General features: G+C 43.5%; 1 protein-coding gene across 6 annotated transcripts in view; it reads right to left on the bottom strand.

Annotated features, from left to right (window-relative positions):
* The window catches only part of jakmip2 (janus kinase and microtubule interacting protein 2), a 601,961-nt gene that overhangs the window by 221,234 nt on the left and 355,318 nt on the right, over positions 1 to 25,409 (bottom strand). For all 6 annotated transcript variants that reach the window (XM_060935818.1, XM_060935823.1, XM_060935821.1 and 3 more), the window contains exons 11-12: positions 21,565 to 21,648; positions 904 to 966 (exon numbers count right to left, since the gene is read on the bottom strand). In XM_060935818.1, the coding sequence (XP_060791801.1) occupies positions 904 to 966; positions 21,565 to 21,648 (147 nt within the window). The remainder of the gene's footprint in view (positions 1 to 903; positions 967 to 21,564; positions 21,649 to 25,409) is intronic.

Here is a 25,409-nt window from a genome sequence, read left to right as displayed (position 1 = left end):
TGGGTTTAATCCAAGGAAAGGGCGTGGCAAAAAGGTAAACAAACAGGATGAAAAAACAAATAGCAAAAATAGTCCAGGTAAAAAAGGAGACAAAAACTTGACAAAAATGAGGCAGGCAAGAACAAGAAAAACACTTGTGCAAAAAAACATGAACAAGAAACAAGCTAGTGCAAAAAAACATGAACAAGAAACAAACCACTAGAGAGAAAAACCATGAAAAGCATTAAAGGCACAGAAACAGCTAGGGTAAACAAACAAGATGTTCTAGCAACCCCAGAGTCTGAGAACGGCCTTTAAATAAGCAGCAGTAAAAACCAGGAAGTGAGTTCAGGAGAGATGGAATTCCCAGCTCGGATCTGGATCAGCGCTGGCGTGGGAGATCCATAATCTCCGGAGTGGATTTCCGGGGCAGAGCATGACAGTAACAAATTACTCTGGTTACAATCATTATAATTTTCTCTCCCACAGTAGTCCTTCTGTCAGTTCAGACCAGAGGGCAAAGCTTTAGCTCCCCTCACTCATCAATGAGCCTTGGGTGCCCAACACCTTGTTGTTCGTTCATGGTTTGTCTATCCCCAGACCATTATCTACTGGGAACACCCCACAAGTCTTGCCATTTTGGGCATGTGCTGACCCAAGGTCTCTCAGGTCTTCAAACCTGCCCATTTCTCCTGCATCCAACAAGTCACTTAAGAATACCAACTGTTGGCTTACCATCTAATATATCTCAGACCTAATATGTGTCAATGTTATGAGATAATCAATGTTATGTGCTTCATCTGAGAGTGGTCATAATGCTTTGACTCATCTGTGTGTAAAGAATACTAGCCAGTAATCAAATAAAACAATATAACTGGCCCGCTAGCACTTTGAGAACTTGATAAAACAGCATCCGTGCCAAACCTTCTCCAGGAACTCTTGATTGCGCCTGAGGAACAGCTGTTTCTCCTCTACCCATTTGGAATCCTAAAACCAATGAAAACATATATTAGGTGCTGTAACCATTTTGTCATGCTTTAACAAACGTTAAAAGAAATGTTATGACAGATCCATGATAGCAAATACAAATAGAGCACACACGAATGAGATTTGTTTGAAAACATGTGGCCACAAGCTTACTTTAGGAAAAAAAAAGTAACTTGGAAAATAGTAAATATACCACTGTGTAGATAAACCACTGAAGGTGGTTAAAAGGCATTTGGTTAAAAATGAATAAATATGTGACTAGATTTTAAGCAGGCCTATACAATATTTGCATTTAGATAGCCCCAATCCCCTTCTTAAACCAACTTTAATATGTGTCAGTGCTAAGGAAGGCAACTGGACTTGCTTGAAATCCTTGAAGACGTTTCACCTCTCATCCAAAAGGCTTCTTCAGTTCTGTCTGACTTGTGGGGAGTTTCAGGTAAGTTGTGAGCTGCCTACAACAACTAGAAAAGGACCATGCCATTGACCGATCTCTGTACTATAGACTGTACCCCAGGGAAGCCATTCCTTTCATTTATGTACTCCCCAAGATTCACAAGGAAGGAGCTCCACTCAGACCCATCAGCAGCAGCATAAACTTGGTCACCTACAGCATCGCCAAACACCAAGACACCATCCTGGCTCCTGTTGTCAGAAACATGCCACATCATGTCAATAACTCCCAGCATTTTGCCACTAAAGTTGCAGACCTAAAGCTAGACTTAGATGAAACCATGGTTTCCTACAATGTCACTTCTCTTTACACCTACATTCCCACCAGAGAAGCAGTCGAATCAGTTAGGAAACAACTTTTTCAAGACAGCACCTTACCGGACAGAATGAACCCCACCACGCGCTACATTTACACCTTGCTTAACCTCTACCTGACCATTACCTATTTCCAGTTCAATGAATGTTTCTACAGACAAAAGCATGGATGCGCCATGGGCTCACTGGTGTCCCCTATAGTGGCCAATCTATACATGGAGGAAGTGGAAAACAAAGCCTTGACCACTTTTTCAGGAGTCACTCCCAGCCACTGGTTCAGGTATGTGGATGACACCTGGGTAAAAATCAAAACCCATGAGGTGGAAGCCTTCACAGAGCACATCAATGCAGTGGATATCAACATCAAGTTCACTCTGGAGGATGTCAGGGGAAACAACCTAGCCTTTTTGGACTGCAGCATGCACACTGAACAAAACAGTTCAGTGTGCCTTAGCATCAAGGTCTACTGGAAACCCCCACACACAGACCAGTACCTACTGTTTGACTTTCACCACCCACTGGAGCACAAATTGGGGGTTATTAGTACCTTACATCTCAGGGCTCAGAACATTCCAACAATGGTAGAGAGAAAGAGAAGGAGCAAAACACATCACGGAAGCACTTCAGAAGTGTGGGTATCCCACCTGGGCTTTCATTAAGACCAGGAAAAGAAACATAACAGACAGGGAAGAAAACAGTAACAAACACAAGAATATTGTAATTGCCGACATTTCTGGACTATCTGAGAAACTCAGGAGGATCATCTACAAACACACCATCCATCTTACATCTTTTTCCATTTCTGATTGAGAGTATGCTGTGCACCTTTTGGCTTCCGCTTCTCACTGGAGCTTTTTATTTTTTCTTCCCTTTGTTTTTCTTTTTGTGACTGTATAGTTTGATGTTTGTTCTTTGTTTGAATGTTTTTTGTTTGAATGTTTTGTCCACCAGTTGTAGCATAGCTCCAGACCCAGTTTTGGGTGTCAGTTCTCTTCAGGCCTTGAGCCATCATGGGTGATGCTGGTGTTCCTCGCCAGTTCATCTGTGGAGCTGTCCTCCCCCCACTACAGGACATCTACAACACCCAGGTCACAAAAAGGGCACAGAGCATCATCAGGGAACAAACACACCCACAACACAGACTATTCACACTCCTACCATCTGGCAGACGCTACAGGAGTGTGAAAGCAAAGACTACTAGACTGACAAACAGTTTTTACCCCCAGGCCATCAGGCTTCTGAACCACAGATTATAATCATCATCTACCTCTATATTTCCATCAGGCTTTTGAACCATGGATTATACCGGTAATCACCATCTACCTCTATATTAGCAATTTTGCACAAGACATTGCACAGTATATCTACCTCTATGTTTGCACATTGTTTGTTTGCCTCTTTTTTAAATGTTATCTTCCTTTTTCATTCTACTTTTATACTTTGCATTCCATATGCACTTCTCATCTCATCTCATTATCTCTAGCCGCTTTATCCTGTTCTATAGGGTCGCAGGCAAGCTGGAGCCTATCCCAGCTGACTACGGGCGAAAGGCGGGGTACACCCTGGACAAGTTGCCAGGTCATCACAGGGCTGACACATAGACACAGACAACCATTCACACTCACATTCACACCTACGGTCAATTTAGAGTCACCAGTTAACCGAACCTGCATGTCTTTGGACTGTGGGGGAAACCGGAGCACCCGGAGGAAACCCACGCGGACATGGGGAGAACATGCAAACTCCTCACAGAAAGGCCCTCGCCGGCCATGGGGCTCGAACCCGGACCTTCTTGCTGTGAGGCGACAGTGCTAACCACTACACCACCGTGTCGCCCCATATGCACTTTATATTTTATATTTTGTATTTTATATATATGTTTCTTTTTATTAATAAGCATAGTTTGGTCAGGCAGTTGCAAAATAAGAATTTCATTACCCAATAATAAACCGCTATGTCTGTTATTGTGTATATGACAATAAACATCTTGAATGGACTGCAGTGAGCTCATTGCTCTTTTTAACATCGGGGTTATCCAGCGCTCTGTGCAGCAGTGCTTCTGTGCTTTCCAAGTGATGTTGCCCAGCGGCATCGCGGTGGTTTGGGACATACCAGCACTCTTTGTGGCAGTACTCCTGTGCTCACTTTGTGGATCCATGGCACGGTGTTCTGAGTGATGTTGCCCAGTGGCATTGCAGCAGCTGTGCAGGCAGTGTGGGACATATCTTCATGCACCTTTTGGTGGGATTGGGGGTAGCTATGCCACTGGAATTACATCTTGACCCTCTTTTGGTGGACTTTTTTTTTGTAATTATAAAGCGACCTTGGATGTAAGAAACAAGTTCAACTTATTATCCCTATACACTTCAAACCCAGTAACACTTTGAGGCAGAAATTGGTCCATCCTAAGGACAGAATACCCAGGCACAAACAGGACAACATCCATCCATTATCTGTAGCTGCTTATCCTGTCCTACAAGGTCGCAGGCAAGCTGGAGCCTATCCCAGCTGACTATGGGCGAGAAGCGGGGTACACCCTGGACAAGTCGCCAGGTCATCGCAGGGCTGACACATAGACACAGACAACCATTCACGCTCACATTCACACCTACAGTCAATTTAGAGCCACCAATTAGCCTAACCTGCATGTCTTTGGACTGTGGGGGGAAAACGGAGCACCCGGAGGAAACCCACACGGACACGGGGAGAACATGCAAACTCCACACAGAAAGGCCCTCGCTGGCTGCTGGGCTCGAACCCAGGACATTCTTGCTGTGAGGCGACAGTGCTAACCACTTGCTGTGAGGCAACAGTGCTAACCACCGTGCAGCCCCAGGACAACATTGTGTATGCAATTCAATGCAGTGAGGAATGCACAGACCTGTACATTGGGGAAATGAAACAACCACTTCACAAGCGCATGTCTCAGCACAGGACAGCTAGTTCCTTAGGCCAGGAATCTGCAGTCTATTTTCATCTCAATAACAAAGGACACTCATTTCAGGACTGGAATGTATGCATTTTTGCCAGAGAAGACTGGTGGTTTGAAAGAGGAGTAAAAGAAGCCATCTTTGTCAACCAGGAATGACCATCGCTGAACAGAGGAGGTGGTCTGAGACACCACTTATCAGCCACCTACAATACAGTCCTGGGTACACTTCCCAGACAACTGAATGCACATCCATACCAAGACTCAGCTGACTTCAGTGACTCATACGATGGCAGAGAGAGTCAACAGCCCTCAGATCACCTTAACAACCTTCTAGGCTGCTAACTCCATTCACTCCCAGCCTTCAGTGATCCTAACAATCCTAACAATGGCTGAGAGGATCAATAACCCATGTGACTGCAACGACTCTCCTTAGGGTTGCTTTTGGTCCACTAGAGGATAAATACCTGAAACTCCCACTAGTCAGACAGAACTGAAGAAGCCTTTCAGATGAGAGGTGAAATGTCTTCAAGGACATCAAGCAAGTCCAGTTGCCTTCTTTAGCACCTATGGATTATGATGACCTGGATGACTGAGAACCTTCAGACAACTTTAATATTGATTTTATCAATTATATGAATTTCACACTTGTATACAAAATGTACACAATGCAAAATATTGGTGAGTGCTATTTAGTGACTAAACTTATTAGCATTTTATGATTAGATGCATGCATTTCTCTGTACTGAATTTATTTTCAAAAATCTTCACACGGTTCTCATTATCAATAGGTAGCTCATGAAGAATGGTTAAGGGCTTCTTAAAATTATTATTATTTCAGAATATGTGTAATCCTCTGCCTGATGAAGCAAAATGGTGTGTGTGTGTGTGTGTGTGTGTGTGTGTGTGCGTGTGTGTGTCCACAGTAACAGCCTCATCTGTGTTATGGATTAAATGTTTTGAGAAAGACCACTTTGTTGTGAGAGACTAGAGAGTGAGTGAAAGTGTTGCTTTTTTGGGCATGCAGAGAAAGAGCAGGTCTGGGGCAGTGAGAGTGTCTCAGACAGCAGTGGTGTACATACATGAATCTTCAATAAAATCATCTCTCTCCTTAAGTCTTGGTGCCTGCTTGCAATTCATTATTGAAGAGGAAACAGAAAATTTACTTCATATTCTCATAACTGCCATCACAAACAGGATTTAGCTGAGATCCAGTGAGTGTATTTCAACAGGAAATAACAAACTGCGCATCACAGAGGTAAGCCATCATCTCCTTATTTCCTGCTGTGGAACAGTTAATGCCTTGGGCCAGATCAAAGTAACCTGCAAAGTGTGGAGTGAAGTGAAGCCTGAAAAAAGGTTGCAAGCAAGTTTTTGTGGGTGGTTACTGCATGCAAAGGGAAAAAAATCTTAACCTTAAGTGGAATGCTTCCTGGTGAAGATTCTGTCTGGATCTAGATTCCATTCCAAAGATCGGATTGGCAGTGTTGAATGTGGATGTTTGTTTGCTCAAGTGTTGAGTTTGAAAGTGACACTGCAAAGGCACATATTGGCTTATACAGTGGTGCTTGAAAGTTTGTGAACCCTTTAGAATTCTCTATATTTATGCATAAATATGACCTAAAACAGGGCGGCACAGTGGTGTAGTGGTTAGCACTGTTGCCTCACAGCAAGAAGGTCTGGGTTTGAGCCCCGTGGCCGGCGAGGGCCTTTCTGTGCGGAGTTTGCATGTTCTCCCCGTGTCCGTGTGGGTTTCCTCTGGGTGCTCCGGTTTCCCCCACAGTCCAAAGACATGCAGGTTAGGTTAACTGGTGACTAAATTGACCATAGGTGTGAGTGTGAATGGTTGTCTGTGTCTATGTGTCAGCCCTGTGATGACCTGGCGACTTGTCCAGGGTGTACCCCGCCTTTCGCCCGTAGTCAGCTGGGATAGGCTTCAGCTTGCCTGTGACCCTGTGGAACAGGATAAAGCGGCTAGAGATAATGAGATGAGATGAGATAATGAGATGAGATGACCTAAAACATCATCAGATTTTCACACAAGTCCTAAAAGTAGATAAAGAGAACCTAGTTAAACAAATGAGACAAAAATATTATACTTGGTCATTTATTTAATGAGGAAAATGATCCAATATTACATATCTGTGAGTGGAAAAAGTATGTGAACCTTTGCTTTCAGTATCTGGTGTGACCCCCTTGTACAACAATAACTGAAACTAAACATTTCTCATAACTACTGATCAGTCCTGCACCACCAGCTTGGAGGACTTTTAGCCCATTCCTAAATACAAAACAGCTTCATCTCTGGGATATTGGTGGGTTTCCTCACATGAACTGCTTGCGTCAGGTCCTTCCACAACATTTCGATTGGATTAAGGTCAGGACTTTGACTTGGCCATTCCAAAACATTAACTTTATTATTATTTAACCATTCTTTGGTAAAACGACTTGTATGCTTAGGGTCGTTGTCTTGCTGCATGACCCACCTTCTCTTGAGATTCAGTTCATGGTCAGATGTCCTGACATTTTCCTTTAGAATTTGCTGGTATAATTCAGAATTCATTGTTCCAACAATGATGGCAAGTCGTCCTGGCCCAGATGCAGCAAAACAGGCCCAAACCATGATGCTACCACCACCATGTTTCACAGATGGGATAAGGTTCTTATGCTGGAATGCAGTGTTTTCCTTTCTCCAAATATAACACCTCTCATTTAAACCAAAAAGTTCTATTTTGGTCTCATCCGTCAGTTTCCAATAGCCTTCTGGCTTGTCCACGTGACCTTTAGCAAACTGCAGACGAGCAGCAATGTTCTTTTTGGAGAGCAGTGGTTTTCTCCTTGCAACCCTGCCATGTACACCATTGTTGTTCAGTGTTCTCCTGATGGTGGACTCATGAACATTAGCCAATGTGAGACAGGCCTTCAGTTGCTTAGACGTTACCCTGGGGTCCTTTGTGACCTCGCAGAATATTACATGCCTTGCTCTTGGAGTGATCTTTATTGATTGACCACTCCTGTGGAGAGTAATAATGGTCTTGAATTTCCTCCATTTGTTCACAATCTGTTTGACTGTGGATTGGTGGAGTCCAAACTCTTTAGATGGTTTTGTAACCTTTTCCAGCCTGATGAGCATCAACAACGCTTTTTCTGAGGTCCTCAGAAATCTCCTTTGTTCATGCCATGATGTGCTTCCACAAACATGTTTTTTGAAGATCAGACTTTGATAGATCCTTGTTCTTTAAATAAAACAGGGTGCTCACACACCTGATTGTCATCCCATTGATTGAAAACACCTGACTCTAATTTCACCTTCAAATTAACTGCTAATCCTAGAGGCTCACATACTTTTGCCACTCACAGATATGTAATATTGGATCATTTTCCTCAGTAAATAAATGACCAAGTATAATATTTTTGTCTCATTTGTTTAACTGGATTCTCTTTATCTACTTTTAGGATTTGTGTGAAAATCTGATGTTTTAGGCCATATTTATGCAGAAATATAGAAAATTATAAAGGTTTCACAAACTTTCAAGCACCACTGTAGATGCACATGAGCCAGTTGTGTACTGTTCAGAAGGAAGTTGGGTGTGTGTAGAGCTCTGAAACACATAACATGAATTCTTGCAGAAGTATTTAAGTGTGTTGACATGCGTTTTGTGTGTTTATATCTTGTTCTGTTTTATGTTCTCTGTGTGTGAGTGAAGATGTCTTAAGTGTTCAGTTATTAAAAAAGACATAGCAGAAGGAAGAGTTAAAGTTGAATCTAACAGCACACTCAGCGAGGCTGATGTGGCAAATGAACTTTGTGACATTATTGACAGAACCATGGGGTTGAGCCCAGCGGAAGAGAAGCTAGCTCAAAAGTGTGGCATAGCTCACAAATCATTGTGGTGCACTAACAAGATTAGAAAAACCTATAATAAGACCCAAGCCACTCATAACAAGCAGAAATGGCTTCAGTGAGCTTTGGTGCCTTTGTCATATATTCAAAGGTGCAAGGAGATTCAGATGAAATCTGAAATGAACAGGAGATTTAAAGATTATGACAGCCATCTGTCTGTCATGAATGAAGCTGTTCAGAGAGAAAGACAAATAAGATAAAATATAGACAAGATTATTTACACCGAGATTGAGCAAAATGCAAGTCTCTAACAACAGCTGCTTGAGTCTAAACAACAGCTGCTTGAGTCCAAAGCAAATTCAGGGCAAAAACTTGAATCTAAGGCTGAGCTGGAGAAAAAGTTGTATTGCTAGAGTGGAGGAGTTGGAACAGAAGCTATCGGAAAAAAAGCCCCAAGAAGAACAAAATAAGGAAAAAAAAACGTGCATGCACAGCCAAGTGCACCATCTTGTTCTGAGATGAAGTCAGAGTCAGACTCTAATCACTCCTTAGAGGTCAAAAAGAAAACTGTGATGGAAAAACAACACACTCAAAGGAAGGAGAATGAAAGCTCAACTTTGTCCAGAGATGCTCCAGACACATCATCTTTCATCATTAATTACGTGGATGATGTATTGATTGCATTTGAAACAGAATAACAACATGAGAAGTACATGTTGATGATTCTGGACTTCTTGGCAAGAAAGGACTCCAAAGACAAACTTCAGCTGAACAGTGAGCAGATGGAAGCATTCAAAACCCTCAAACAAGCTTTGTGCCAAGCACCAACTCTCAGAATCCCTGACATCAGTCGACCTTTCATCCTGTATATTCATGAACACGATGGGTACATGACAGCAGTCCTGATCCAGGAACATGGAGAAATAAGCAGACCAGTCTCATATTACTCAGCAAGACTGGATGAAGTGTCACAAGGATGAGGGCCATGTCCGAGAGCATTTCAAGCCACATGTCTGGCTGTGGAGTCTGCTTTGACCATCATGATTGATCACAGTGAAATGCCCACATGCTGTACACAAGACGATTACCATGAGTCGCATGTCACAAGTTACTGCAGCACGATGGACACCCATTCTGGAGCTGCTCAATGTCATCACTAAAAAAGGATCCCCCATTAACCCAGTAACACTCTACCAGGGCTACAAGTCGATGAAGACTTGTGTTGAAATTGTTCAGATGATGGAAGAACAGAGACAGCTCAAGGAAGAACCTCTGCCCAATCCAGAACTGGTGTTGTTTGCAGATGGGTCTTCACAAGTGGTAAATAATCAGAGAATGGCAGGCTGGGCAGTAACATTGACACATGAAGGAGTGGTGTCCTGCCAACAAGTACATCAGCACAACAAGTAGAACTGAAAGCACTCACTGAAGCATGTAACTTAGCCAATGGGCACACAGTGAACATTCCGACATTTACAGACAGACTACACAACACTGCCAAAGTCACATGGGTACTCTGAAGTTCTAGTTGTGGTGGACAAGTTTTCCAGGTAGGTGGAAGCATTCCCCGCAAGGCGGGCAACAGCCACTCACACTGCAGAAGTGCTGGTCAAAGACATCATCCCTCACTTGGACCCAGTGGACACAGCCTGGTACCAGGACAGTGGGTTCTGATCTCCAAACGACAACACTTACAGACACCATGAGAGCCAAAGTTTGAAGGACCCTATCAGATTATCCTTGTCACTATTGCAGCAGTGAAAGTGAAAGGAAAACCACAGTGGATTCATGCCATGCATGTGAAGTTGATGGACAATCTATATGACAACAGAAAGAAGAAACACTGGGTGAAATGCTAGTAACCTCTCCCCAATTGACTTACGCATACTTGTTCTACATAGCATAAAGTTGTAAACAAGCCAGAAGAAACAAGATTCAAGAGCTGCAAGAGCTTTTAACAATTCATTTATACTGTTACAGCATTTAATCAATCATAATCCAAGTAGATATATAATCATATAATAATCATATAATCATCATATAACCTTATCGTTGTTTCTGATTGGAGTTTTATTCTCTAGTGAATATTTGTTAACTGTGAACTTTTTGAGTTTGAACAGATTCAAGAGACAGAGCATATGAACATTGCTGAGAGTGGTGAGTGTTTTGGAAGAATCAGTAATAGTAATATAAAGCACACATTCAGTCCATCACATAATAATGATGCTTATAATTATCCTCTTGTTGTATGATGAACACACTGAACTGGCTGTAGACAATACCTTTCTGAGAGCTGCACATGGCTTCACATAAGCCCTGAACAAGGGCCAACGCTGAATCTGTTGTCATGCTCCGCCCCGGACATCCACTCTGGAGATTACGGATCTCTCACGCCAGTGCTGATCTGGATCCGGGACAGGAATTCCTTCTCCCCTGAACTTACTTCCTGGTTTTCACTGCTGCTTATTTAAAGGCCATTCTCAGACTTTGTTTTTGCCAGAACATCTCGTTTGCTTCTCTAGCTGTTTCTGTACCTCTCTTGCTCCTCATGGTTTTTCTCTCTAGCTATTTTCTCTTGTCCATGGTTTTTGCACTAGTGTTTTTCTGGTTCTTGGTTTTTTGCACTAAGGGTTATTTCTGGTTCATGGTTTTTGCACTAAGGATTATTTCCTGTTCATGGTTTATTGCACTAAGGGTCTCTTTCTTGTTTATGGCTTTTTTTGTGCTAGTGTTTTTGTCTTTGCCTGTCATGTTTTTGTCAAGTTGTTTTGTTCTCATTTTGCCTGGATTATTTTTGCTATTTGTTTTTCATCCTGTTTGTTTATCTTTTGCCACACCCTTTACTTCCCTGTATTAAATTATCTTATTTATTGGATTACTGTCTGTGTTCTGTTTTGGATCCTAACTTCACCATACCTCCACCAGCCCTAACAGTACATTCTGGCCAACATGGATCCAGCAGAACTCGCCCATCTGAGAACAGCCATCCAGCAACAAGGGACTCTCCTCGGGACCCATCAACAAGACCTACAACAAATTACCCAGAACCTCGCCACCCTGTCCAATGCACTCAACCTTCTCATCATGCAGATGCAGCGCTGTCAAGCCGTGCCTACCCCTGCTCAGCCATCTCCTACTTCAGCTCCTGCCACTGCCTTTCTCCATGAACTGAGACTTCCAACACCTCAGTCCTACAATGGAGAACCAGGTACTTGCAGATCGTTTTTGTCTCAATTTTCATTGATTCTAGAACTGCAACCTCTGGCCTTCCCCACAGAACGCTCCCGAGGAGCATATACAATAACGCTCCTCACTGGCAAGGCCAGAGAGAGGGGAACTGCCATCTGGGATGCCAATGCACCCTTTTGTTCCAGTTTCAAGGATTTCTCAGAGGAGATGAGGCGAACTTTCGACCGTTTTCTGTCTGGCTGGGAGGCAGCCAGAGAGCTCATGGAGCTGCGGCAGGTCTACTTCGGATTACGCCATCGAGTTCCGGATGTTGGAGGCTTCGTGCAGTTGGAACGGGAATGCCCAGATTGATGCGTTCCTGCACGGCTTGTCTGACACCATCAAGGACGAGTTGGTATCGCGGGAACTGCCGTCAGACCTCTCCAGCCTCATGGACCTCACCAACCGCATCGACGCTCGGATTCAGCAACGGAGGAGAGAGAAGAACCGCCCCAGATTCATCTCCTCTCTACCTCCCGCCGTGTCTGTCGAACCCATGCAGGTAGACCGGGTTCGGGTGTCAGCGGAGGAACAAAATCACCGGCGGAGCACAGGGGCCTGCTTCTACTGCGGTCAGCTGGGACACATCTGCCAAGCCTGCCTGCTAAAAGGACAAGCCCACCAGTGAATCAAGGGGCCCTGGTGGGCAACACTCGGAACCAGTCCCCCACTAATTGTCCGTTACTTCCTGTCATTATTATCCATGACAACCAGCATCACCACCTCCAGGCCCTCGCTGACTCGGGGCAGACAAGAACCTGATCTGCTCCACCACTGCCAAGCGTCTGGGAATCCTGCTACTTGCTATTGACGTCCCTCTCACTGTCCTGACACTCAATGGCACCGGCTTGACCAGCATCACCCACCTTACCACCCCGCTCACCCTAAGGATTTCCAGTAACCACTCAGAAACCATCCAGCTTCACATCATGAACAACCCCCACATACCCATTGTCCTAGGATTACCATGGTTAATGCAGCACAACCCCCACCTTAACTGGGCTGACAACACCATCCTAGGCTGGAGCCAGTCCTGCCTAGCTTCCTGTCTGAACTCCGCTCTGCCTCCCACCAAATCACCGCAGCCTTCAGCAAGCGAGTTCCCCGACCCCTCTCACGTGCCTTTGGAATATCTGGATCTCAAACTTGTTTTCAGCAAGACCTGAGCAGTGTCCCTCCCTCCTCACAGACCCTATGACTGTGGTATCAACCTCCTACCCAGGACAGCACCACCCAAAGGACAAATCTTCTCTCTCTCTCTCTCTCTCTCTCTCTCTCTCTCTCTCTCCTGTCAAAAGGCAAGCCATGGAGAAGTACATCTCTGAATCTTTGGGAGCTGGGATCATCCGTCCTTCCTCTTCCCCAGCAGAGGCGGGATTCTTCTTCATGGAAAAGGACAAGTTGCTCTGCCCCTGCATTGACTATCAGGGTCTCCACACCATCACGGTCAAGAGCCGCTACCCACTACTGCTCATGACCACAGCCTTTGAACTACTCCAGGGAGCCAAGGTATTCACCAAGCTAGATCTACGCAACACATACCATCTCTTGTCAGGCTCAGGGAGGGGGACGAGTGGAAGATGGCCTTTAACTCCACCACTGGTCACTACGAGTACCTCGTGGTCCCTTTCGGCCTGACCAACGCGCCCACAGTCTTCCAGGCACTTGTTAATGATGTCTTAAGGGACTTCCTAAACATCTTCGTTTTCGTGTACCTGGATGACATCCTGATCTTCTCCTGCTCCCTGGAGGAACATCGGGGTCACATCCGGCAGGTCCTCCAGCGCCTGCTAGAGAACAAGTTGTTCGTCAAGGCGGAAAAGAACAAATTTCACCAGAGCTCTGTCTCATTTCTGGGATTGATCATCTCCCCAGCAAGGATCCAGATGGAGCCCCTCAAGCTCGAGGGAGTTGCCAATTGGCCCACCCCATCTTCAAGACGAGAGCTCCAGCGCTTCCTAGGATTCGCCAACTTCTACAGGCGCTTCATTCACAACTTCAGCACAGTGGCCGGACCTCCTTCAGCCCTGACCTCAACCAAGACCCAATTCAAGTGGGGGGAGGAAGCAGAGAAAGCCTTTTCCATGCTCAAGCACAGGTTTACCACAGCACCCATTCTCACCATACCCGATCCTACCAAGCAGTTTATTGTCGAGGTCGATGCTTCCGAGTCAGGGGTCAGAGCTATACTATCCCAGAGGGCCAGTGATGACAAGGTCCACCCATGCTCCTTCTCCTGCAGGCTATCCCCAGCTGAACAGAATTATGACATCGGCGACCGAGAACTACTAGCTGTTAAACTAGCCTTGGAAGAGTGGAAGCACTGGTTCAAGGGGTTGGAGCTCCCCTTCCTAGTCTGGACCAACCATAAGAATTTGGAATACCTCAAGTCCACCAAACGCCTGAATTCCCATCAAGCCCGTTGGTCTCTCTTCTCCTGGTTCAACTTCACGCTCTCCTACTGCCCATGCTCCAAGAATGGCAAACCCAACACTCTGTCCAGGATGTTCTCTTCCCACCAAAAGGAATCCAAGCTACCCGAGACATCCTTCCTCCACACTGCCTGGTGGGAGCTGCCATTCTAGAGGTTGAGACGCTTGTGCAGAAAGCCTTGGAGCAGGACCCTGGTGAAGGTAACCTCAGCAACACTCCTCCTAACCATTTGTTTGTTCCCTGTCCTGTGCGAACCCAGGTGCTGCAGTGGGGTCATGGCTCCAAGCTGGCCTGTCATCCAGGAGCCGCCCGAACCCTGGCACTCATCCAGCAGCACTTTTGGTGGCCATCCATCAAGGAGGACGTAAAGGAGTTTGTGGCAGCCTGTGACACATGCTCCCGGAACAAGACAGCCAATCGACCCCCTGCTGGCTTGCTAAGACCCCTCCTGACTCCACATCGACCTTGGTCTCACATCGCCCTGGACTTCATCACAGGACTCCCCAACTCAGGTGGCAACACATGCATCTTCACTGTCATTGACCATTTCTCCCAGACCGTCCATTTCATTCCTCTGCCCAAGCTCCCCTCACCCAAAGAAACCGCAGAATTACTCGTCCACCACATCGTCTGCCTACATGGACTACCCACCAACATCGTTTCTGACCGGGGCCTTCAGTTCACTGCATAGTTCTGGAGGGCCTTCTGCAAGCTCATCGGGGCCACCTCTCTCCTCAGGCTTCCACCCACAGACCAACGGCCAGGCAGAACGGGCGAACCAGGCTTTGGAGGTTGCACTCAGGTGCATGGCGTCCAGGGATGCCAGTTCTTGGAGTAAGTACCTACCCTGGATCGAGTATGCTCATAACACTCTTCCTTCATCTGCCACAGATCTCTCACCCTTCCAGTGCTCCCTAGGTTACCAACTACCACTCTTCCCCAACCAAGAGGAGGTCCCTGTACTCTCAGCCCAGACCTTCATACGCCGCTGCAGGAGGACATGGGCATTGGCCCGGAGAAAACTCATTCACTCCACCCTAGCATCCAAGAGGCAGGCCGACAAACGCTGCTCTAAGGCGCCCACTTACCGGGTGGGGCAACGAGTCATGCTCTCCACACGCCATCTACCACTCAGAACAGTCTCCTATGAGCTGGCTCTCAGGTACCTAGGATCCTTCCTCATCAAAAAGGTAATCAAGCCATGTTCTGTCAGACTGGCATTACCACTCACCATGCGACACATCCACCCCATGTTCCACATGTCACAGCTTAAACTTCTGGTCTCTACTTCTTTGGTCTACTTCTTTGGAGGCAAAGGACTCCAGTACTTGGTGGACTGGGAAGGTTACGGTCCCAAGGAGAGAAGTTGGGTCCCCGTCAGGTTCATCTTCGACCCAACCCTCCTCTCTGACTTCCACTGGCAATACCCCAATGCTCTTCCTAAACCGCCTGGAGGCGCTCGTTGAAGGGGGAGTACTGTCATGCTCCGCCCCGGACATCCACTCCAGAGATTACGGATCTCTCACGCCAGTGCTGATCCGGGACAGGAATTCCTTCTCCCCTGAACTTACTTCCTGGTTTTCACTGCTGCTTATTTAAAGGCCATTCTCAGACTGTTTTTGCCAGAATGTCTCTTTTGCTTCTCTAGCTGTTTCTGTGCCTCTCTTGCTCCTCATGGTTTTTCTCTCTTGCTATTTTCTCTTGTCCATGGTTTTTGCACTAGTGTTTTTCTGGTTCATGGTTTCTTGCACTAAGGGTCTTTTTCTTGTTTATGGTTTTTTGTGCTCATGTTTTTGTCTTTGCCTGTCATGTTTTTGTCAAGTTGTTTGTTCTCATTTTGCCCTGACTATTTTTGCTCTTTGTTTTTTGTCCTGTTTGTTTATCTTTTGCCACACCCTTTCTTCCCTGTATTAAATCATCTTGTTTATTGGATTACTGTCTGTGTTCTGTTTTGGATCCTAACTTCACCATACCTCTACCAGCCCTAACATCTGTGGCCTTCTGCCTAGAACTGCCAAGATCTACCCCTAAATAGTTGTCCCTTTCTCTTTAAGAGAGCATGTGACCATCTTATGGACCCTTTTCAGTCACGTGACCTTCGTAAAAGCGACCGCCATTTTGGACATGTAGTGGACTTCGGCTCAAATCGGTTTGAATGCAAGGAAGGCGACAAACATAAAAGAAAAAGGAGCGAGATGCAGAAAACTGTATTTACTAGTTTACTGTAATTATGATCTGGCAGCTATTTACACCGGATCCAGTGTAAATAGCTGCCAGAGCCAACGTCCGGCCGGGCCGCGAGCGAGCGCGCGCCGGCTCCGCGGCCGCCGGCCGGGCCGCGAGCGAGCACGCTCCGGAACCTCGGACGTTGGCTCCGGCAGCTATTTACACTGGATCCAGTGTAAATAGCTGCCAGATCATAATTACAGTAAACTAGAATGGAATGTTAACAGCAATGTAATGCCTTTTCTGGCTAATTTTATTCGTCTTACCTCCAACAAAGTGGTCACTACACAAGCGCTGGTATGCCGCTATCCATCTTCTCCGTCGGTCAGCATCTACCGGGATCTGATAAAATGATAACCCTTGCCTTGTTTGTTGATGGTTACTACATCCAGGTGCACAACAACATAGTGGCATGATGGAAGTCTTGCTGAAAATAAACACTTTCTTTGCTGCCGTTCCTCAATGCTGGCTGTGGTAAACTACTGGTAATACATGTCCAAAATGGCGGCCGCGTTTGTCGTGACGTCACGTGAAAAGGGTCCATAGAGAAGAACATGCCCAGATTTTCAACACAGTTTCATATTCCATCTCAAACCATTAACAGCTGATGGACAACACATAGGACAGTAGAATTTTGTTTTCAAAATACAGGTAATGGCCCACAAGGGGGTCACAGTTATTGTTCTTTAGTTTAATTAGTTATTTATGGCCAGGTTCTTGCCCGAACTGATAATCACATCACCAGTTTTTCTCTGGCTAATCGGACATAAGGTATTCCACTACTCTTGCTGGAGCAGTTGGGGATTAGACTCCTTGCTCAAGCCAGTCCTGCTGGTTCAGGGAATTGAACCAGTGAGACCTTGAACTGTTGAGCAACTGAAATTGTATATCAGACAAGAATGGGACAACATTTCTCATTCAAAACTACAGCAATTGGTTGTCTGTTTCCAAACATTTACAGACTGTTAAACACAGAGATGATACAACACAGTGGTAAACATGCCCCTGTCCCAACTTGTTTGAAATGTGTTACTGAAATCAAATTCAAAATTTGCATATATTTTTTAAAAAACAGTAACAGTTCTTAGTTTCAACATTTGATGGATTGTCTTTGTAGTATTTTCAATCAAATATATGGTTTCCATGGTTGGCAAATTATTGCATTGTTTTTATTGACCGTTTACACAGCATCCCAACTTTTTTGGAATTGCGGTTGTATTCATTCCCCTATATAACTTTTTTCTATACTCATTCTTTAGGTTTTAATTAATTATTTAATCATAATTTTCTTTCTATATATCATTTGTAACCACCTATCTACTCATTATTTTGTTTTGATAATTAATTACTTAATCAAAAAAGGGGGAGTGAAAAATGGTTAAGGGCTTCTTAAAATTCTTATAATTTCAGAATATGTGTAATCCTCTGCCTGATGGAGAAAACCAGTGTGTGTGTGTGTGTGTGTGTGTTCACAGTAACATCCTTATCTGTGTTATGGGATAAATGTTTTCAGAAAGGCCACTTTGTTGTGAGAAACCAGAGAGTAAGTGAAAGTATTGTTTTTTTGGGCATGCACAGAGTGCGCCTGGGGCAGTTTTCAATAAATTGGATGACAATCAGGTGTGAGTGGGCACCCTGTTTTATTTAAAGAACAGGGATCTATCCAAGTTTGATCTTCACAACATACGTTTGTGGAAGTGTATCATGGCACGAACAAAGGAGATTTCTGAGGACCTCAGAAATAGTGTTGTTGATGCTCATCAGGCTGGAAAAGGTTACAAAACTGTCTCTAAAGAGTTTGGACTCCACCAATCCACAGTCAGACAGATTGTGAACAAATCAAGGAAATTCAAGACCATTATTACTCTCCCCAGGAGTGGTCAACCAATAAAGATCACTCCAAAAGCAAGGCATGTAATATACTGAGGTCACAAAGGACCCCAGGGTAACTTCTAAGCAACTGAAGGCCTCTCTCACATTGGCTAATTTTCATGAGTCCACCATCAGAAGAACACTGAACAACAATGGTGTGCATGGCAAGGTTGCAAGGAGAAAGCCACTGCTCTCCAAAAAGAACATTGTTGCTTATCTGCAGTTTGCAGAAGATCATGTGGACAAGCCAGAAGGTTATTGGAAAAATGTTTTGTGGATGGATGAGACCAAAATAGAACTTTTTGGTTTAAATGAGAAGCGTTATGTTTAGAGAAAGGCAAACACTGCATTCCAGCATAAGAACCTTATCCCATCTGTGAAACATGGTGGTGGTAGTATCATGGTTTGGACCTGTTTTACTGCATCTGGGCCAGGACAGCTTGCTATCATTGATGGAACAATGAATTCTGAATTATACCATCAAATTCTAAAGGAAAATGTCAGGACATCTGTCCATGAACTGAATCTCAAGAGAAGGTGGGTCATGCAGCAAGACAACGACCTTAGCACACAAGTCATTCTACCAAATAATGGTTAAAGAAGAATAAAGTTAATGTTTTGGAATGGCCAAGTCAAAGTCCTGACCTTAATCCAATCGAAATGTTGTGGAAGGACCTGAAGCGAGCAGTTCATATGAGGAAACTCGCCAACATCCCAAAGTTGAAGCAGTTCTGTATGGAGGAATGGGCTAAAATTCCTCCAAGTCAGTGTGCAGGACTGATCACCAGTTATGTAATATTGGATCATTTTCCTCAATAAATAAACGACCAAGTATAATATTTTTGTCTCATTTGTTTAACTGGGTTCTCTTTATCTACTTTTAGGACTTGTGTAAACATCTGATGTTTTAGATCATATTTATGTAGAAATACAAAAAATTCTAAAGGGTTCACAAACTTTGAAGCACCACTGTAGATTATTATTTCAGAGGTGCTGAAACTTCCAAAATGTCTCTTATTGTGCCAAGGCCAAGGTCTCTTAACTTCCTGTTAGTGATCATGATTGACTACAGCTGGTAGCTTCTCCGTGGCTTCATAAAAAGGGTTTGTTTACAGCACTCATTGGATTGACTAGCACAGTAAATTGGGAAAATCCAAGGAGCTCAGTGCAGATCTGAAAAAGAGGATCGCAGATATACACAACTCCGGAATGTCTCATGGAGCCATTTCTAAACAACTGCAAATTCCTAGATCAGTTCAAACAATTGTATGCAAGTCATTGTGAGGTGTAGTCACTTTACCAAGCCACTTTGCTTCAAGAAAACCCAAACTGTCACCCTCAGCTGAAAGGAAATTGGTTTGGATGGTCAGGAACAACCCGGGAACCACCATGGCACAGCCCTACCATGAACTGGAAGCTAATGGATCACTGCCTACAGTTCAGATCACCATGGACTAAGAGGCTGCTATCCAAGAAATAACCCTCTGCTCCAAAATGGACACCTTCAAGCTTAACTCAAGTTTGAAGCTGACCACATGGACAAAGAAAAAGCCTTCTGAAGGATAGCTGTATGGCCTGATGAGACAAAGATTGAGTTGTTTGGCCACAATGACCACCATGTACAGAGGGACACTGTACCAAGTGATGGTGGTGGTAGGATCATCATACTCTGGCAGCTGTTTTGCTGCCAGTGGAACTGGTTCATTGCACAAAGTGGATGGAATAATGAAGAAGGAGGACTACCTCAGAATTCTTCAGCATAAACCATCAGAAACTTGAACACAACTTGGGAGTTACAACAGGACAATGAACCCAAACACGCATCACAGCTGGTTGTGGAGGATAAAGCAGGCTAACATTAAGCTTAAAACAAGTCCTGACTTCAACCCTATTGAAAATATATGGACCGTGCTTATAAGTTGAGAGCATGCCAAGGGGAAAAAAAATTTAATTGAACTCTACTAATTCTACCATAAAGAGTCATGAAATATCCAACCAGAATTCTGCCAGAAGCTTGTTCATGGTAAACAAAACTGTTTGGTCAATGTGGATCTTGCAAAGAGACATTTTACCCAAATATTAGGTGTGCTGTATGTATATTTTTGACACTGTAGGTATAATTTTGACCTTCTGTTTATTTCAGAAAACCCAAAGACAAGTAAAACTTGTGTACCAAATTCTAGTGGGTTTTTTTTGTTTGTTTTTTAATTAAAGATGTATGCTGCTGTGAACCTGAAGAACAGGATAAGCAGCTACAGATAATGGATGGATGGATGGATGGATGGATGGATGGATGGATGCTGTACATTCTGTCACAGAAAAAGAACAGTTCAAATAAATTAATGAAAGCCCAAATATTGCCATGACATTCATATCCAAGATGACATTCATGTCACTGTATGTAAACTTCTGACCACAACTGTATATAGTACATTTGTATTGCAATTGTCCCTCTTTGTGCAACTTTATTCATTACCGTGCTATATATATTTCATATTTTTTCCTCTAGTGCAATATTTTATACATATTCTGTATATTGTGTATATTCTGCAGAGTATTCTATCACATTATTTTTTATTATGTTTAACACACTCTATTTTACTCCCTTTCTTTTTTGTTTTTTCCACCTATCTTTACTACTTACGGAGCATTGCAATAAGCATTTCACTACATGTCGTACTATGCATGATTGTGTATGTGACAAATAAAATTTGAATTTGAAATAGGTTTTGCTGGTTGTTTTAGGAAGAAAAAAAATAAAACTAATCCACAATTCAGTCCACATAGTCATGTGTTTTGTTAACAGTGTGACAAGTTCTGAAAAAAGTGAATTCATAATAAATTTACATAAAAGCATGCAACTTCAGGTTTTTCCATTCTTTTTTTAACAAAAAAAAACCCTTTTCATACTTAACACAGTATTTATTTATTTTGCTAAGTGATTTGTACTTGCAACGAATACAATACACATGTGTATCAAACAAAGAAGAAAAAACAAACATCAAATTTGAAATAAATCACTGGAGCATGAGCAGACCATATCTGTCCAAGTTCCACTTGCAATAAACATAACAGCCAAAGCAGTCACAGAAACCTTATGTCCAACAGTGATGCAACAAAAACAGATATTTTTAATGTTTGAGATTTCTGTGTGTGTGTGTGTGTGTGTGTGTGTGTGTGTGTGTGTGTGTGTGTGTGTGTGTGTGTGTGAAATGAATGTGCTCAATGAATATTAAACTTTTTTCACCCCATTTCGTACTTAAATAATAAAGTTGTCAGTAGACTAAACTGTACTCACTTGTCCTTTAGAAGCAAGCTCTTTCTCTAGGTCTTCAATTTTTGCTTTATACCTCTGCACATCAGCTTGGAGCTGCTCATGAGCCTGTAAAAATACATCGATTCCTCATCAAAAAAATAAATAAAAATCCTCTAAGATTTTAAAAGTTTCAGCTGACCCACCATCATAGAGTAGTTTTGAATATTACATCAGAGACCTCCAATACTGCAATAACTGCTGACTGTGGTGCTTAAAACAAAGTGTAGACAGGAGAAAGATGAAGTGGAAAGTGAAACCATATGAAAGGAACATAAAAAATTGGAGGATATAAACAATGGCTAACCTTGCCTTGTTTGCAAAAATAAATATTTATATATATATATATATATATATATATATATATATATATATATTGTTTTTTTCATAATTTTTTTAATGTGTGTGTCTGTGTGTAATCTTTATCTGTTTTTTACAAGTAAGGTGAGAGAGAAATGGCATTTCAATTCTCCTATATGTCCTGGATATAGAATAGAATAGAAGAATAGAATGCCTTTATTGTCACTATACACATGTACAATGAGATTAAAGCATCTCCAGTAACAGTGCAAACAGCGTGGAGAGAGAGAGAGAGAGAGAGGAAGGGGAGAAAGAAAAAAAGGGGGGGTGTAAGGGGGTAAGGTGCACAGTCTGAGGTGTATGTGTTGTGTTACACATTATGGAGTGAGGTATTGCACATATAAAGTATTGCACAGAGATAGTCACATTATAAATTATTGCATGAGAGAGTCACATTATAAGATAAAATATTACACATTATGAAGTATTGCAAGGTAAGGTAAGGTGCACAGACTTGAGGTGTATGTGCTGTGTGTAAGGTGCACAGTCCTGAGGTGTATGTGTTGTGTGTAAGGTGCACAGTCCTGAGGTGTATGTGTTGTGTGTAAGGTGCACAGTCCAGAGGTGAATGTGTTGCGTTTCACATTTATGGAGTGTGGTATTGCACATTATAAAAGTATTGCATAGAGAGTCATCTTATAAAGTACTGCACATTATAAATTAGTAAAATAGTAAAATAGTAAAATAAATAGACTATAAAGTCAGAGCATATCCGAGTTCAGGGCGGTTATGGCTTTTGGAAAGAAGCTGTTTTTTAATCAATTTGTCTTTGTCCTGATGCACCTGTAGCGCCTCCCTGAGGGCAACAGATCGAACAGATCAAAGTCAGGGTGGGAGCTGTCCTTGATAATATCCTTATATATATATATATATATATATATATATATATATATATATATATATATATATATATAGTGAATTGACAATAAAGAATCTTTGAATAAAGAATCTTTGAATCTTTGTAAAAAATATTGCACACAGAGCTTTGCAAAGGAAACATTTTTTAAAGACCACAACAGGACACACTGAAATCCTTTCTACGGATTTAAGTCAGTGGGGACATCTTCAAATGTCAGTTGAGGATAGATAAGAGGTGGGTTGAACCACCAAATAACGTGTGTTAATTCTCACTCATGTCTTATTGCTGCCAGTCTACTTATTTGGTTTCATTGTACTTTCAGTGACTGCAGTAAATAGAGAGTGTGGGCAATTTAGCTGGTAGAGCATGCAACACACACACACAGACTCACACACACCTAGGATCATGATCTTCAGTTTGAACTGAGCAAAAGCTGAAAGTTCATGATAAGACCTTTTTTACTAATTTGTCCCATTTTGTTGTTTTTTTTAATAGTGCAATGAAAAGCACAGTATCAGTAAATGTGAGCCTGGAGCTTAGCTAAAATCCCACCTGCCTCCTGAATCTTCCTCCACACCCTTAAACACTAGGTTCCACACTGTCTAATTCTTGTTTAACCCTTGCCTGTTGTCTTGTATTGCCTACATTAGTCGGGGTATATGGGGTATCCAGGGAGGGGTAGTATCTCTGGACAGGAGACTACTAAGTCTTTTCAGGGCTGTTGGTCCACCATTTGTCCTCACCTGGCACCCAGCTCTCACTTGTGGCTCCCCGTAGCTGCCAAAATGCAACAGCGGCCACACCCCGAGCAACAACTTTAACAAGCTGGCTAAACCAGGTGAGGGTCAAGTCAAGTCAAGTTTATTTAGGGTAGCTGATGGGTTCTAGACCCTCGGTGAGTTGGGGCTTGTCTACCCATGCATACGAAGCCTGGACTCTCAGTGGACTGCACAGAGGAAACCACAAGCTGTTTCAACAGCCAGGAAGGCAAAGGCCAGCAATGTGTCATGGAATGCAGAGAGCATGATGAGACAGGTAAAGGACATCATGGTCATCCACTGCATCTGGCTCCATCTCCAGCCATCTTGACTTTGTCTTGCTACTGGACTAAGATCGTTTCTGGATGAGAGAGTGTGGGTGACGATCTGTGTAACTCCTCCATACTATAAACCAATTCATTGTGCATGTCACTTTGGCATCCACTTCCAAGTCCCATGGTGATGGGTGAGTGAGAAAACAGTAGGTGCGGATACACTGGAAGCAGTAGCCACAGACCCACACATGGGCAGCCCAGGCTATAAGGTCATTTTCTCACAGAACTGGAGCAGATGTAGAATCCAGCAGTCATCTGTGTGTCTGAGCAGTCCTATGTAGGACAACACTGCTCACCTCCTTAGCCTGAGAAAGGGGCTAGAAAAATTGCCCTAAAAATTGCCTGCTCACCTTACTCCATCCAGTTCACTGTGGCGCAAGGGACCCTTCTACAACGGTTGAGAATCAAAGATGATGATGAGGATTGTTCCGCTCACCCTTGGTGCATGGAATGTGCATACTCTCCTACATAGAGATAACACAGATAGGCCCCAGAGAAGAACAGCTCTTGTTGGAAAGGAACTCTCTTAATACAACATTGATATTGCAGCCCTGAGTGAGACCCGGCTTGCGGGTGTAGGAGAACTATGTGAAAGGGGTTCTGGCTACACCTCTCTTGGAGCAGAAGAGGAACTGAAGAGCAACGTGAACAATGCGTTGGTTTTGCGGTAAGACGTCTCTCATTGGCAAGATGGCAGGAATCCCCAAAAGAATAAACAATAGGCTAATGACCATGAACCTCCTCCTCCTGTGTGGAAAAAAGCACCTCACCCTCATCAGTGTCTATGCTCCTACAATGACTAACCTAGATGCAGTGAAAGACAGGTTCCATGATCTTCACACTGTCAATGCTACTGTTTCAAAAGCTGACAAGCTCGTGATACTTGGTGACTTCAACGTGAGAGTAGGTTCTGACAGCGTCTCCTGGAAGGATGTCATCAGCAAGGATGAGATAGGCCACTGCAACAGCAATGTCTTCTGCTACTCCAGACCTGTGCTGAACATGAACTCCTGATAACTAACACCATCTTCCAACTCCCTACCTGTAAAAAGACATCATGGATGCACCCCTGCTGTAAGCACTGACATCTTATTGACTACATCATCGTTAGGGAGAGGGACAGACAAGATGTCAGAGTCACCAAATCTATGTGTGGTGCTGAGTGCTGGACTGACCACTGTCTCATTGTAACAAAGCTCAACATTTGTATCTAACCCAAGAAGCGCCGACAAGGCAAGAAAGCACCAAAATGACTTAACACTAACAAACTGAAGAATGCTGAAACCAAACAAGCATTTGCTGACATGCTGAAAGATCACCTGAAATCAGCCTTCTTGGATGACCAGAATGTAGAAACCAGTTGGGCAAACCTCAGAGATGTGACCTACAACACTGCATTGGAGACCCTGAGGCCTGCAAGTAGAAAACATAAGGACTGGTTTGACAAAAACTGTAATGACATCCAGCAGCTACTTAATGACAAACACTGATTACACAAAGCCTACCTCAGTGATACAA

The sequence above is a fragment of the Neoarius graeffei genome, chromosome 12, assembly GCF_027579695.1.
Source record: "Neoarius graeffei isolate fNeoGra1 chromosome 12, fNeoGra1.pri, whole genome shotgun sequence".
Lineage (NCBI taxonomy): Eukaryota > Metazoa > Chordata > Actinopteri > Siluriformes > Ariidae > Neoarius > Neoarius graeffei.
This window is presented reverse-complemented; position numbering and strand designations above follow the sequence as displayed.